The sequence below is a fragment of the Anomaloglossus baeobatrachus genome, chromosome 3 (genome assembly GCF_048569485.1).
Source record: "Anomaloglossus baeobatrachus isolate aAnoBae1 chromosome 3, aAnoBae1.hap1, whole genome shotgun sequence".
NCBI classification, from domain to species: domain Eukaryota; kingdom Metazoa; phylum Chordata; class Amphibia; order Anura; family Aromobatidae; genus Anomaloglossus; species Anomaloglossus baeobatrachus.
In genome coordinates, this window is record NC_134355.1 from 623,392,578 (window position 1) to 623,408,227 (window position 15,650).

The 15,650-nt window shown below is 46.0% G+C and overlaps 1 protein-coding gene across 4 annotated transcripts in view; it reads right to left on the bottom strand.

The window, feature by feature from the left end:
- ROCK2 (Rho associated coiled-coil containing protein kinase 2) overlaps positions 1 to 15,650 on the bottom strand; it is a 297,338-nt gene that overhangs the window by 97,029 nt on the left and 184,659 nt on the right. For all 4 annotated transcript variants that reach the window (XM_075341111.1, XM_075341114.1, XM_075341113.1 and 1 more), the window contains exons 11-16: positions 14,560 to 14,651; positions 10,920 to 10,968; positions 10,420 to 10,555; positions 3,241 to 3,332; positions 2,916 to 3,162; positions 2,718 to 2,824 (exon numbers count right to left, since the gene is read on the bottom strand). In XM_075341111.1, coding sequence (XP_075197226.1) covers positions 2,718 to 2,824; positions 2,916 to 3,162; positions 3,241 to 3,332; positions 10,420 to 10,555; positions 10,920 to 10,968; positions 14,560 to 14,651 — 723 coding nt within the window. The remainder of the gene's footprint in view (positions 1 to 2,717; positions 2,825 to 2,915; positions 3,163 to 3,240; positions 3,333 to 10,419; positions 10,556 to 10,919; positions 10,969 to 14,559; positions 14,652 to 15,650) is intronic.

Below are 15,650 nucleotides of genomic sequence, written 5' to 3' on the forward strand. Positions count from 1 at the left end.
CCAGAAGGTCAACCTGGCGGTCAGTGGGATTTTTAAGAGAAGTGCCATCAGCCACAGCTACGACTGGGCGGGCTGAGATTCTGGACACCGGAGGGTCTACCTTTGGGGACTGGGCCCATTCCTTAACCACCTCTGGTGGAAAAGGAAAACGGTCATCTGAACTACGCTTCAGAAAGCGTTTGTCAGGACAGGCCCTGGGCTTGTTAACAGTGGTCTGAAAGCTGGAGTGGTTAAAAAACATACTTTTAGCTTTCTTAGGTGAGGTAAACTGGTGTACCTCTACCAGAGAGGTTTGTTCCTCTGACTCTGGTGGGTTGAGGTTCAGAACGGAGTTAATGGACGCAATCAAGTCACTAACATCCGCATCACCCTCAGACAAATCAATGGGGTACATAGAAGTAGCGTCTGAGCCCACAGTAAACGAATCCCCCTCGCCCTGCACGTCGGCACGTGAATCAGAGCCGTGGGACGAGGGAGGAGAAGGGTCCCTACGTCTCCGTTTAGGGGGACTGGGACCTAGAACATGCTCTGAGGGCTCCGCAGAGCTCTGAGCAGCAGAGACACTCTGAGGGGGGGGCTGATGCATAGACAGCAGTGTCCGGGACAGCTGCCCCATGGAGTCGGCAAAAGACTGGGAAATAGCTTGTGAAAAAGATGCTACCCAAGCCGGGGGTTCAACTACCAGGGCCGGAGCAGCCGAGGGGACCCCTGAGGAGGCTCTAGGCTGAGACACAACCATATTAGCACAGGCATCACAATGTGGGAATGTGCTCGGCTCTGGCAGAATGCGCTTACATGCAGTGCAAAAAGCATACATGTTTGCAGCCATGCTCCGGGTGACAGACATGCTGCTGATGGGGGGGCTCTGCAGCAATAAAACACTCCTGTAGAATGCCTGAAAGTGTATATAAAAAGCCCACAACCAGAGGTTGTGGCTTACCACACCACTCTCTGTGTGCCCTCCGGATTCCACAGCTCCAAGTCCCAGTGAAGCGTCAGCTTTCCCAAAACAGCAGCAGCTGCAGCTCCCAGCGCCGTCCAGTGTAAGAACGCTGAGAAAATGGCGCTGGGAGGAGGAGGGGGGGCGTGTATAAGCCCAGGAGCGGGAAAAACGGAGGGCAGAGAGATACAGGACGAGGTACAGGGGAGGGCACATCTCTCCAGAGAGGAGAGTCCTCCCCTCTGCTGGCCGGGCGGTGCCGTATGCAAAACATGCAGGGAGCCGAAAACGAAACTAGGCCCAAACTGAAGCCGGGGCCTAGATTTCAAAACGCGGCCGAGCAGCAGGCACCTTCGGCGCGGTTCTCAGAGGAAACTCCCAGAACCGGCCGAAATTTACAGTAAAGTTACAACACATACTGTCCCCCAAATAAAAGTACCCGGGACCCCTGAAAAACGTCTCAATACTTAGCTCTTGAGACGCAGGGCCATGTCCCTGGAGAGGGGGGTAAACGCTCCTTCCAGCAGGGACCAGACAGGGCTGCGGATGAAGCGGGCCTCCTGCAAGCAGAGAGGACCGTGATGGCTCCCACTTCAAACAGAGCCTCGACAGAGGATGCGAAGGAGCTCGGCATGTGAAGGCTCCAGCCTTATTAAAGTCAACCTTAACAGCACCCCGCAGAGTGGGGCGTGAAGGGACATGCCGGGAGTCCAGACTGGACCCGCTTTTCTTCCAAATCTTTAAAAATAAAAATGAAAAATATCAGAGAATGCAAGTGTGTGTGTGACCTCCTGAAACACAAAGCAATGAACTGGGTAGATTGTCATCCAGGGGGTGTATATAGCCGGAGGGAGGAGCTACACGTTTGAGTGTAGTACTTTGTGTGTCCTCCGGAGGCAGTAGCTATACACCCATGGTTTGGGTCTCCCATAAGGAACGATAAAGAAAAACACAGCAAAAAACGCACCAAATCGCGGTAAAAATGCATGCGTTTTGTCGCTTTTTTTGCCGCGGGTGCGTTTTTAGCGGCCAAAAACGCACAAACGCAGCGTCAAAAAAACGCAGCGTGTGCACATAGCCTAACACTTGCAGCATCCTATCTTCACATTACATTGCAGAAATCTGCTGATAGAGGCCCTTTAAGCAGATGCAAGCTGCACACAATAAAGGCCCCTTTACACACTGCAACATCGCTAGCGATATCGCTGTAACGTCACCGGTTTTGTGACGTAATAGCGACCTCCCCAGTGACATTGCAGTGTTTGACACCCTGCTGTGAGGTCGCTGATCGCTACAAGTCGTTCAGGACCATTCTTTGGTCCCTTGTTTCCCGCTGCACAGCATGTATCGGTGTATTTGACACGGTTACAAGGACATAGTTAGCGACCCAGCCCATAGGTGTGCTAGTGTTCCCTTTCCAGCAAGGTCCTTCTGCAGGTCCGTATCGCTGCTGCGTCATTGGCCAGATCTGCCTGTTTGACAGCTCCCAAGTGACTGTTCGAGACTTTCCAGCGATCTCGGCCAGGTCAAGATCGCTGGTGGGATCGCTAGAAAGTCTCAGTGTGTAAAGGGGCCTTAATTCTCCAAATCTGACCAACTCGGCCAGACCTCAGCGCTGGGTAGTAGTTTGTTCCTATCATTGGAGGCACCAACTGCATTAACAGCTGATCAGATATAGCACCAAGACCTGCAATGGTCATCCTGTTGATCATAGCAAATATATAAGATGTCATCCAGTTGGGAGAAACCCTTTAATATTTGTTGCACGGTCACCAACCTTCTCCAGGGCAGCCAGTCTCTCCTGGAGATGCCTCTTTTCAGACTCCGTTCGTGTAAGGAAATCCTTTCCTTTCTTTACTTCATCTTCTAGCCCCGATATCCGGCCTGCAGAGAGTGGAGAACACGTAATGGATTGGTCCTAGATCTCGCCATTACATGTATATCACACACACCACTAAGGGCAGGACCTCGTTACCTTGGAGGTCACTGATGATCTCCGAGCCCTGCGTCCGGTCCCTCTTTTCGGATTCCAGCGCTGACTGCAGGTTGATGTAGTCCTTCTCTAACTTCAGCTTGGCGTTCTCCAGCATGCAGGTCTTGTCCTGAAACTCTCGGTTATTGGTTTCCAGCTGCTGGATCTGTTTGGACATCTCGTTTTGTGTCTTCCGTAACCGGGTGGCTGTGTCCGACTCAGTACGGAGGAGAGCGTTGGCTTCATCCAGCTACAGAGGAAACACAAAGCAGTAAGATCAGCGGCCCGTCTACTTACAGCCGAGACGCCGAGGACGGACTGCACTCACTTGTCTTTGGAGCTGGTTCATTTTCTCATTGGAGATCTGAGAATTTTGGTTTCTTTTCTTCAAGTCTTCAAGTTGATCTTTCAGACTGTTCACTGAAGAAAAAACAACCCACAAATGAAGTTTTGTTGTTTTTTTTTTTTTTTTACTTCCAAGCTTTTCCAGATAAATAAGACCGACAGTAAAGGAACTTTCTGTCTCCTCAAACCTGACATTGAAGTAAAAAAAACAACCACAATGTAATGTATGATGGGGTCTCATCCCCAGGATGTGGAAAAAAGAGAAAGAGGATCTAGCTTTTGGACTTCATATGTTCAAATTGTCTCTTCAGGGAGGAAGGAGACGAACTCTAGTGCCACCTATTGGTAGTAGCAATCCTAAAAGTCAAAAGTGGCCCTTTAACGAGCCTTTTCAAAAGACATAGGATTTATGCCAGATGAGAACCTCAATTTGCAGACATGGTGTTTTAGGGTGATTGCCCCTCGTCATTGCAAAGTATGAGATCTGATCTGGCTGTATAAAAAGCTATAGTGGGGTCTAAGGGGAAAACTTTTCTCCTTCCAGAGACTGACAAACCAATCTGGCTGTCAGTGGTGAGGAGACTTATAGCTGCAATACTCCTCTGGGAAATATTGAAATTGTCTCTTCAGGGAGGAAGGAGACAAACTCTAGTGCCACCTATTGGAAGTAGCAATCCTACAAGTCTAGAGTTTGTCTCCTTCCTCCCTGAAGAGACCATTTGAATATTTCCCAGAGGAGCATTGCAGCTATAAGACTCCTCATTGGCAGCCAGATTGGTTTGTCAGTCTCCGCAAAGAGAAAAGTTTTCCCCTTGGACTTCATATGTCTAATCCTTGTGTTCTTGGGGGAGAAAAAGATGTTGCCAGACAAATTTGGCACCGCTTCACCCCTGTCTCCAAATTCAGGACACATCCACTCTTGACCAAGCAATTATGTGTGAGTGTGCAGGAATTGAGAGGAACATCAGTCGGCAAAACAAGCGTCCTTAAACTGTCTAATCCGTATGGCCGGCTTAAAAAAGGCTTAGAGAACACTGTATTCCCAATTATCAGCCCCAAACCTAAAGAGGTTGGACACTACTTTTTTTATTCACAGCCTATCGTCAGGATATACCACCAATATCTGCTCGAATTAAAGAGTAATCTGTTTCGGGAAAACCCTTGTTCCCCAGCTGCAGCTGGTTTTAAAAAAAAAACAAAAACAAAAACAAAAACAAAAACAAAAAACACCTTTAACCCCTTTAGGACGAAGCCAGTTTTGTACTTAATGACCAGGCCATTTTTTGCAATTTTGACCAGTGTCCATTTATAAGGCTATAACTCTGGAACGCTTCAATGGATCCCGGTGATTCTGAGATTGTTTTTTCGTGACATATTGGGCTTCATGTTAGAGGTAAATTTAGGATGATATTTTTTTTTTTTTTTTGTGAAAAAATATGAAATGTGACAAAAAAAATTAAAATTTTGCAATTTTCAAACTTTTAATTTTTATGCCCATAAACCAGAGAGTTATGTCACACAAAATAGTTAATAAACAACATTTCCCACATGTCTACTTTACATCATCACAATTTTTGAAACAAAATTTTTTGGGGTTAGGAAGTTATAAGGGGTCAAAGTTCATCAGCAATTTCCCATTTTTTCAAGAAAATTTACAAAACCATTTTTTTAGGGACCACATCACATTTGAAGTGACTTTGAGAGGCCTAGATGACAGAAAATACCCAAAAGTGACCCCATTCTAAAATCTGCACCCCTCAAGGTACTCAAAACCACATCAAAGAAGTTTATTAACCCTTCAGGTGCCTCACATGAACTAAAGTAATGTGGAATGAAAAAAAAAAAAAATAACATTTTACCCAAAAATGTTGCTTTAGCATCAATTTTCTCACTTTTTCAAGAGGTAGCTCCAAAAATTGGAGCTCACACTTTGTTACCCACTTTCTTATGAGCGCGCCGATACCCCACATGTGGCGAGAAACCTCTGTACGGGCACATGGTAGAGCTTGGAACGAAAGGAGCAATATTTGAATTTTTGAAAGCAAATTTGGCAGAAACAGATTGCGGGCACCATGTTACATTTACAGGTCCCCTAAGGTACCTAAACAGCAGAAACCCCCCTCAAGTGACTCCATTTTGGAAACTAGACCCCTTAAGGCTTCTATCTAGGGGTATAGTGAGCATTTTGGACTGACAGGTACTTCACAGAATTTGCTAACATTAGGTTGTCATATTGAAAATTTTCATTTTTTTAGCAAAAATGTTGCTTTAGCATCAATTTTCTCACTTTTTCAAGAGGTAGCTCCAAAAATTGGAGCTCACACTTTGTTACCCACTTTCTTATGAGCGCGCCGATACCCCACATGTGGCGAGAAACCTCTGTACGGGCACATGGTAGAGCTTGGAACGAAAGGAGCAATATTTGAATTTTTGAAAGCAAATTTGGCAGAAACAGATTGCGGGCACCATGTTACATTTACAGGTCCCCTAAGGTACCTAAACAGCAGAAACCCCCCTCAAGTGACTCCATTTTGGAAACTAGACCCCTTAAGGCTTCTATCTAGGGGTATAGTGAGCATTTTGGACTGACAGGTACTTCACAGAATTTGCTAACATTAGGTTGTCATATTGAAAATTTTCATTTTTTTAGCAAAAATGTTGCTTTAGCATCAATTTTCTCACTTTTTCAAGAGGTAGCTCCAAAAATTGGAGCTCACACTTTGTTACCCACTTTCTTATGAGCGCGCCGATACCCCACATGTGGCGAGAAACCTCTGTACGGGCACATGGTAGAGCTTGGAACGAAAGGAGCAATATTTGAATTTTTGAAAGCAAATTTGGCAGAAACAGATTGCGGGCACCATGTTACATTTACAGGTCCCCTAAGGTACCTAAACAGCAGAAACCCCCCTCAAGTGACTCCATTTTGGAAACTAGACCCCTTAAGGCTTCTATCTAGGGGTATAGTGAGCATTTTGGACTGACAGGTACTTCACAGAATTTGCTAACATTAGGTTGTCATATTGAAAATTTTCATTTTTTTAGCAAAAATGTTGCTTTAGCATCAATTTTCTCACTTTTTCAAGAGGTAGCTCCAAAAATTGGAGCTCACACTTTGTTACCCACTTTCTTATGAGCGCGCCGATACCCCACATGTGGCGAGAAACCTCTGTACGGGCACATGGTAGAGCTTGGAACGAAAGGAGCAATATTTGAATTTTTGAAAGCAAATTTGGCTGAATTTGGAATATATTCTCAAATTTGCAGAGCTTTTGGGTTTCAAGAACAGAAAAACCCCATAAATGTCTTTGTAAGTTATACCCTGTAATGTATTTGTTTACAGAGGTAGGGAGTAGTTTGACACCATTTTTTATGCAGCTGATGCCTATTATAGATGGTGCACCATTTGGTCTTCAGGGTAAAACTGATGGAATCCCAGAACCTATTCAAAGCTTACAGAGACATTGTGCTACCAAACAAGAAAATCCTTCCAGGAATTATTACTCACATAGGGCGGCATGCCCCTAAAAACACATTTACTGGACTTGGTCTTGCTAACAAAACAGTTGTAGAAGGAAGAATAAACTTTATTGGACGGAAGGGCAAAATGTTCAAATGTGGAGGAGTTGGCAGCCACTATGTGGCAAACCTGAGTGTGCCAAAGATGACAGAACACCAGCAGGGCCGGAAGGACAGCTTTATCTTCCAAATAACTGGTCGTACAATGTCTTCTTAGCTCCATCAATCCCTATGAGGGACAAATGTGCCAAGCGACATGGTACATCATAACAGGCTCCTGCCCGCCAAGGTAGGAACCGCTATGTGCACAAAACGACCAATCCGTTACAGAATTCTGAAAGTATTGTTCGATGCAGGTGGTTCGGCAAGAACCCTGCAGTAAAGCCCATAGTGTTTGAATATGGCACAGCATCATTGTTAGGGGATCCTCCAATAAAATGATCATGCCCATAATACCAAGATAAATGCAAAGAAAAGTTTTGTGTAGTAAGACCTAGTGGTAATATGAGTCAAACTAAAATAATTGGTAAAAAAAATGTTTGAGTAATGAAGTCCTGGAAAGTTGTCAAATGATGAGACTTTTCAAGAACGTTAGTGGGGTCCACACTCTGGAGTCTAAAGACGTGGGCATGTGGACTGGGTTTCGTCTGAATAATTGTTTGGTATGTGATGATAAAGTCCTGGAATTAATTGTGAAATGGGGTAAAATGTGTTTTACTGCTGAAAATTTTCTCTTTATTACTAGTCCAAGAAAAAAAAATTACTGAACAGAAATATAAAAGTAAAGTATTTTCAAAATTAAAAAAAAGCTGCTACCACACAGTTTGGTGTAATTTATTTATGCCAATTAATAATTGAGGGATGTGTGATAGGTTTCAAAACAGGGGGAGATGCAAAGGCCTGGTTGGGAGGGGCACATGGGGCAGAAGTACCGGGAATCGCTCCTTGTGCCGTGCTTTCTACAAACACGGCATCTTTTTTGGGGATACCTTTGGGTGGGAGTGGAAGGGATGGGGCGAATGAAATGACGCTCGGAAAGTCTCCGGACATCCTCTGACTCGAAGGCTTCCTCCTGTGCCTCCGAGTCAAAGAGGAGGCTCTCAATAATTTTCTCCTGGTATTGGAGGAAAGAGAGCGGTCCTTGAGATTTTCTATAGAGGATGAAGCTATTATAGGTAGCAACCTGTAGGAGATAGATTGCTACCTTTTTATACCAGGTTTTGGTTTTTCGCTTCACTAGATAAGGCTGAAGCACCTGGTCAGACAAATCTACACCTCCCATGAACTTATTGTAGTCTGCGACACAGAGCGGCTTCTGTTTGTCACTGGTGGCGCCCCTGTCCCTGACCGTCACAGTGGTGTCCGCATGCAATGTGGTCAGCATGAAAACATCCTTGCGGTCTCTCCATTTTATGGCAAGAAGAGGGTCACTTGCCATTGAGGAGGACGCACCCTTCTCCACACGTTTAGACACCAACTGTGGGGGTAGACCAACTCTGTTTTTTCTGATTGTTCCACAGGCCCCTGTGTTTGCAGCGTGGAGGGATTTAGAAAGGGGGACACTGGTATAGTAATTATCAGTATACACGTGATAGCCTTTCTCAAGGAAGGGGGTCATTAGCTCCCAAACAATTTTGCCAGGGATGCCAATTGTCTGGGGGCAGTTTGGGGGGTTGATTTGGCGGTCCCTCCCTTCGTAAATGAGAAAGGCACACGTGTAACCGGTTGTGCTTTCGCACATTTTGTATAATTTTATACCATATTTGGCACGCTTGGAGGGGATAAATTGGCGGAAAGACAGACGGCCCTTATAGCTCATAAGGGACTCGTCTATAGAAACATTTTTGTCAGGGGTATACGAATTTAGGAAGGTAGTTTTTAGAAGGGATATTAGGGGTCTCAATTTATAAAGTCGGTCATAGTTTGGGTCATTTCTTTGGAGGGCTTGGGAATTATCGTTAAAGTGCAGGAATCGCAAAAGGGTCTCATATCGGGATCGGGTCATGATGGCTGCAAACACAGGGGTGCTGTGCACTGTTTTTGTTGCCCAGTACGAGCGGAGTGTAGATTTTTTCACTAACCCCATGTTAAAAGTTATGCCCAAAAACTTTTTAAGTTCGGGGACATTTGTGGGGATCCAGGAGCGGGAATGGATGGAGGTAGGATGTTGGGATATATATTGACGGGCATATAAATTGGTTTGGTGGACAAATAATTGGAGGACTTCTGGGGTAACATAAATTTGGAAAAAATCTAATGGGGTAAAATTTGTGACATTTACATTTATACCGGGGGTTGCTACAAACGGAGGAATTTGAGGGGAGAAGGACGGGTCAGGATACCATAGTGGCCGGGGAAGGGCACTACTTGGACCTGCCTCTGACGTTTCAGCAGTGACGACCGACTCCGCTACCATCGGGCTGTCGGATCCCGAGGAGGAAGCCGAGTCGTCACCATCCGAAAATCGCTCGATTTCAGAGGCAGACTCTGTATCCGAGCCTGAACTGCCGGAGGCAAGAAGCATGTATGCCTGCTCGGCGGTAAATGTTCTCCGCGCCATTACAGTATTTTTCACTGCCTAGCAAAAAAAAGAAAAAAAAATACTACAAATTTTTTTTTTTTTTTAAATTTTTTGAAAATTTTTTTTTAGATTTTTTTAACCCTAACCCTGATCCTAACCCTGATCCTAACCCTGATCTAACCCTGATCTAACCCTGATGCTAACCCTGATCTAACCCTGATATAAGAAAAAAAAAAATCTAAAATAAAAATTCTAACTAAGGGGGGATTCTGACGGAGGTGATGAGGATATTTGGGGGGGGGATATTTTGGGTGAGGATATTGGGGATGAGGATGACTGATTTATAATAAAAATTGGTGTTTTTTTTTCTGACAGAAACGGCAGCAAATGTAGTCTCTCTCTCTCTTCTCTCCCAGATCAACTACAAGGGAGAGAAGAGGGAGGCAGACCCAAATGCTGCCATTTCCAAAATATTTGGGGTATTTGATCACTGTGATAGGGTCTAACACAGTGTTCAAATGTCAGGAACCAATGAAATAAATTCCTGACGTTGCTAGGTGGAAGGAGGCAGACTTTAGCGGTCGAACTGCGCATGCGCCCGCCATTTTACACGGACACGAGAAGGAGGGGGGCCGGGGGAATGCCGTGGGAACTCGGTAACGAGACCCAGGTACCGGGGGGGGGGACCGAGAGGGACCGGACAAGGACCGATCTCTCACATTTGACTGTTAGATCACGTCAAATGTGAGAGAAACCATTAAAATGCATTAAAAACCGGCATTTCATTTTGCAGGTACATGCTTGCCGTTATTCGGTTAATAACGGCGATCACCGTACCTTTAAATGAAAAAACCGGCCTGAACCGTAATCTCCAGGGTCTCAGCTACCCCCGGCAGCTGAGACCCCGGAAATTTTCCGACTCTGGGGGGCGCTAGACCCTTTTTTCCGACCGCCGTTAAAAAGCGGCGGATCGGAAAAAGTACCCGAATATGCCGCCGTTAAAAGGCGTATCGGCGGTCGTAAAGGGGTTAAGTGACTATATGCCCAGTAAAGCTTCTATAATGTTCTATAGGGGATCTTACACCAGGGGAATCATGTCTGGCACGTGCCGAGCTCACACACCTTCATTTTCCAGGCTGCGTTTCTTCTCGGCCTCGTTCTCCGCTTTTCTTTGGTACTCGGCGTTCTTGTGCTGTAGCAGAGCCTTCTCCCGCTCCAGCTGCCGGCTCGTAGACTCCAGGTTCTTCCGAGAATTTACCTATAGCCAGAGGCAAAATATTGGTGAATATTTCTAACCCTATCCTCCGGTATAACCTAGGACTTCATATGTATGATTTCACACTGCAGCGTTAAGCATTACATGCATAAACATCAATCAATATATAGCTATCCAGAGCCCATCTATAAACACGCAACCATACAGAAGTGGTCCTCGAGATCTCCAAAAAGTCTCATCATTGGATCACACAAGGGTGTGGAAAACGTTTTTTGTTTGTCTGTTTTTTTTGTTTTTTTTTTTTTTACAGCTTTCTGGCATTGTTTGGAACTTACGGACTCAGTTTCTGATTCTGACCTAATTAGCTTTCTGGCCCTGGAATGATTCTGGGTGTAAGGGAAATTACCTGTTCATCAAGTTCCTTCATTGTTTTTTCCAGGCGAGAATTTACAGACCTAGGGGAAAAAAAATGTGTTACTGCAAAGAAAGTTCTTGCAATAAGCAAAAAGAAATGCTACACAAAGCTAGACAATGTGTTATGGTACATGACCAATTTTGGGCACAAGAAAAAAAAAATAAAAAAAAAACAAACATACACCAGCACCATCCATTATGAGGGATGTATGCTCGTTTTGATTATAGCCAGCCCCTGTATCTGTTGGGGGCGCCTCTGCAGTCAGCCCCGGGGAGGGGGGGGGGGGGCGCCTCTGCAGTCAGCCCCCGGGGAGGGGGGGGGGCGAGCCTCTGCAGTCAGCCCCCGGGGTGGGGGTGCGCCTCTGCGTAGAAAAACCTAATCTGTAAGGAGTTTGTATGTGCTCTCCTTGTTTGCGCGGGTTTCCTCCGGGTTCTCCAGTTTCCTGCCACACTCCAAATACATACTGATATGGAACTTGTGAGATTGTGAGCCCCAATGGGGACAGTGATGACCATGTAAATAAAAAGTGGCTTGTCTGAGAAAGACCAACTGTGTTAATCTGGGCACAGGCTGCAATTTAGCAGATAATATGTTAAATGAAGGTACATTTCCTCGTGTTCAAGAATCCATAGTATATAATTGTCAATGTGTACAGTTGGTGCCAATAGATTTGCAGGACCCAGTCCATCAGTCACGTTAAAAACAAAACAAAAAAAAAAAAAAAACAAAAAAAAAAAAAAAACACCTTTGGCCTCTAGATGCGAGTCCAAGAACAAGCTCTTCCCTCCCGGTATCCGCTGCTCCTCCTTTGACACCAAACATGCATCAGGCCGCAACGATGACCTCGCAGCAGGGAGGATAAACATATGAAGAACAGAGGATACCGGGAGGACAGAGCTTGTTCTCAAGCTCATATCCAGAGATGGAAAAGCACCAACTCTATCACAGAGTAGTCATCTTTTGGCTGTGTGCACACAGCGCGTTTTTGTTGCATTTTTTGATGCTTTTTTAAATACAGTTTTGTCACAAAACTGCAAGGAAATCCTGATGCCAGGAGAGTCAATGAAGATCCTGAAGTTTTGTGCACATGTTGAGGGTTTTTTCTTGCAGATTTGTGCAGAAAATAATCTGCAGCATGTCAAGTCTTTCAGGGTTTTTGACTGCATTTTTCACTATTGAAATCAGCGCATGCAAAAAAATTTATTTTTTATTTTTATTTTTTTTTAAATACAAGCGGCAAAAAAGTGTTTTTGCGCTTTTTTCCTGCCAAGAGAAGCAGAAATTTCAGCAACAAAATGTTTAATGTGCGCAGATACCCTTAATGTTGTGTATGCAAGAATAAGGCTGTGCACATTTTTGCCGCATTTTTTTGGATGTGTTTTTGAGTGCAGTTTGGTCACAAAACTACAAGCAAATCCTGATACCAGCAACGTCAATGAGAATCCTGAAGTCTAGTGCACACATTGAGTATTTTCGCTTTGCAAATTTGTTGCAGAAAATAATCTACAGCGTGTCAATTCTTTCACCGTTTTTACCATTGACAGCAATGGGGAAAAACTATTTAAAACGCACCAAAAATACTTGCAAAAAAGCATTAAAAAACGTGACAAAATGCTATTTTTCCTGCCAAGAAATGCAGAAATGGTGGAGAAATTTCAGCAACAAAATACTTAACGTGTGCAAATATCCTTAGACTTCCTGCTTTATGGGATATTAAGTATAAAATGTTACCACAAAATCTGCAACTTTAAAAGGAACATTAAAGGGAATCTGTCACCAGGTTTTTGCCACCTAATCTGAGAGCAGCATAACATAGATCCTGATTCCAGCCATGTGTCACTTACTGCGCTGCTTAGTGTAGTTTTGATAAAATCACAGTTTAATCAGCAGTAGATTATCATTACAGGACTACTTTGCGTGCTGCAGGTAGTCCAGCATATTCATGAGCTCTGTATAAATGCTAGATCCGCAGCAGAGAAAACATTGATTTTACCAAAATGGCAGCAAACTGCTCAGTAAGAGACACATCGGAATCAGGGTCTCTGTCTCTACATTATGCTGCTCTCAGATGCGGTAGCAAAAACCTGGTGACAGATCCACTTTAAACCTAAAAAGGGATGATTAACGTAAAAAAAATAATTAGAGATGGGCAAATCAATTGGTGGGACTCCAACTGAGAGTCTCTTACATTTTGGAATCCCCACTGAGGCTTTTGATTATCAGGATTGGACACAGATGACGTTGCACCAACCCTGGCTAAGCAAAGGCCTCACCGGGAATCCCGGACAGTAAGACATTTTCGAGCTTCCCCTCCAGTAGAGTACCACCCTGGCTGATGGAACAGAGCCCCAGAAATTGATGCACCCATCTCTAGATTTAAGATGCAGAATATCTTACAGACAATCAGTTTTTCTAAAAACCCTGCAGAGAACAACCAGGTATCAACCTCCTGCTGATATGCACAGGATCATTATCTGTAAATAGCGGTGTGGCCATGGCTTGCTAAAGGAGGACTTTACCTCTGTGTCCTGCTGCAGGCTGGGCAGTGAGGGGGGAGGCTCCCGCTGCAGGCTGGGCAGTGAGGGGGGAGCTCCCGCTGCAGGCTGGGCAGTGAGGGGGGAGGCTCCCGCTGCAGGCTGGGCAGCGAGGGGGGAGGCTCCCGCTGCAGGCTGGGCAGCGAGGGGGGAGGCTCCCGCTGCAGGCTGGGCAGTGAGGGGGGAGGCTCCCGCTGCAGGCTGGGCAGCAAGGGGGGAGGCTCCCGCTGCAGGCTGGGCAGCGAGGGGGGAGGCTCCCGCTGCAGGCTGGGCAGCGAGGGGGGAGGCTCCCGCTGCAGGCTGGACAGCGAGGGGGGAGGCTCCCGCTGCAGGCTGGGCAGCGAGGGGGGAGGCTCCCGCTGCAGGCTGGGCAGCGAGGGGGGAGGCTCCCGTTGCAGGCAGGGCAGTGAGGGGGAGGCTCCCGTTGCAGGCAGGGCAGTGAGGGGGGAGGCTCCAGTTGCAGGCAGGGCAGTGAGGGGGAGGCTCCCGTTGCAGGCAGGGCAGTGAGGGGGAGGCTCCCGTTGCAGGCAGGGCAGTGAGGGGGAGGCTCCCGTTGCAGGCAGGGCAGTGAGGGGGAGGCTCCCGTTGCAGGCAGGGCAGTGAGGGGGGAGGCTCCAGTTGCAGGCATGGCAGTGAGGGGGGAGGCTCCAGTTGCAGGCATGGCAGTGAGGGAGAGGCTCCCGCTGCAGTCACAGGTCTTTCAGGATTACATGAAAATGAGGTTCTATCCATTTCTGCATACATAAATTATGCAGAGTTTTTAATGTATTCCGCCACATAGAAAAACACTGGTCACAAGTGAATCGTTATAATGTATCCTGGAAGACGCAGCACATCTGTGGAGAAACTACTTCTACTACATTGGTATGATTGTAGTCTATCGTGACAGGCACGGAGAACTTTCACCTTCTGTTTTTCTCAGACCTCTTCTTCATTGATTGACAGACGTAAGACAAGAGCAGGGATAGAAGAAACAAATGGCTGCACTGAACCGTATGACTACACCGAGCCCCTGTGCTTGGTTTGCGCAGTCATTCCTTTTAAGAAGATAACAATCCATGAGGACAGACATTAATAAATTGTGGCCGTCTGTATACCTGTATTTGTGCTCGGATTCATCTTTGGCTTGCATCTCATGCTGAAGCTTCTCCTCCAACTTCCGAAAAGCTTTCTGTAGTTCTGCAGACTCCTACACACACAGAAGAACGTGGGGTTAATAGCAGCTCCGCAGTCTGTGCAGATACTGCTGCTCTTAAAAATAGGAGGATCCTGAAGACGACGTGACGGTCTCCATTATCTGTCTACAGGGCAGTAACAGACGCTAGTGTGAACAGAGCCTTACTTTATAGAAGCTTTTTGTTTGTTCAGTTCAGGCTGGTCTGCTAAGGCTACTTTCACACATCAGTTTTTTTGCATGAGGCACAATCCGGCGTGTGCCTGATGCAACGGATCCGGCGCAGAATATGCAAAAACGGATGCGCCTGATCCTTTTTTTGACGGCTCCGGTATACCTGATCCGTCAAAAAACTGACCCGGTGCATCCGTTTTGTCCATTTTTTGCTGGATCAGTTTTCTTTCAATAAATTGGAGCATGCTCAGTTTACAAAAAAACGGATCCGGCAGCCGCATCCGTTTTTTGCTGCATTACGCCGGATCCGGCGTCCATAGGCTACCACTGTAAATTACGCCGTATCGAGCGGGATCCGGCGTCCATAGGCTTCCATTGTAAATCATGCCGTATCGAGCTTGATCCGGCGTCCATAGGCTTCCATTGTAAATCATGCCGTATCGAGCTTGATCCGGCGTCCATAGGCTTCCATTGTAAATCATGCCGTATCGAGCCGGATCAGGCGTCCATAGGCTTCCATTGTAAATCATGCCGTATCGAGCCGGATCAGGCGTCCATAGGCTTCCATTGTAAATCATGCTGTATCGAGCCAGATCCGGCGTCCATAGGCTTCCATTGTAAATCACGCCGGATCCGGCGCAATGCTTTTTTTTGTCAGAGACAAAAAACGTTACAAGAGACGTTCCATTTGGCAAAAGATGGATGCAACGCAAGGCCATTAGGCACAATCCGGCGCTAATACAAATCAATGGGGATAAAACGGATCCAACGCCGGATCAGTTTTATCCGTTTTTTTCTGGATTGTGACTGATGGAAAAAAACTGATGTGTGAAAGTAGCC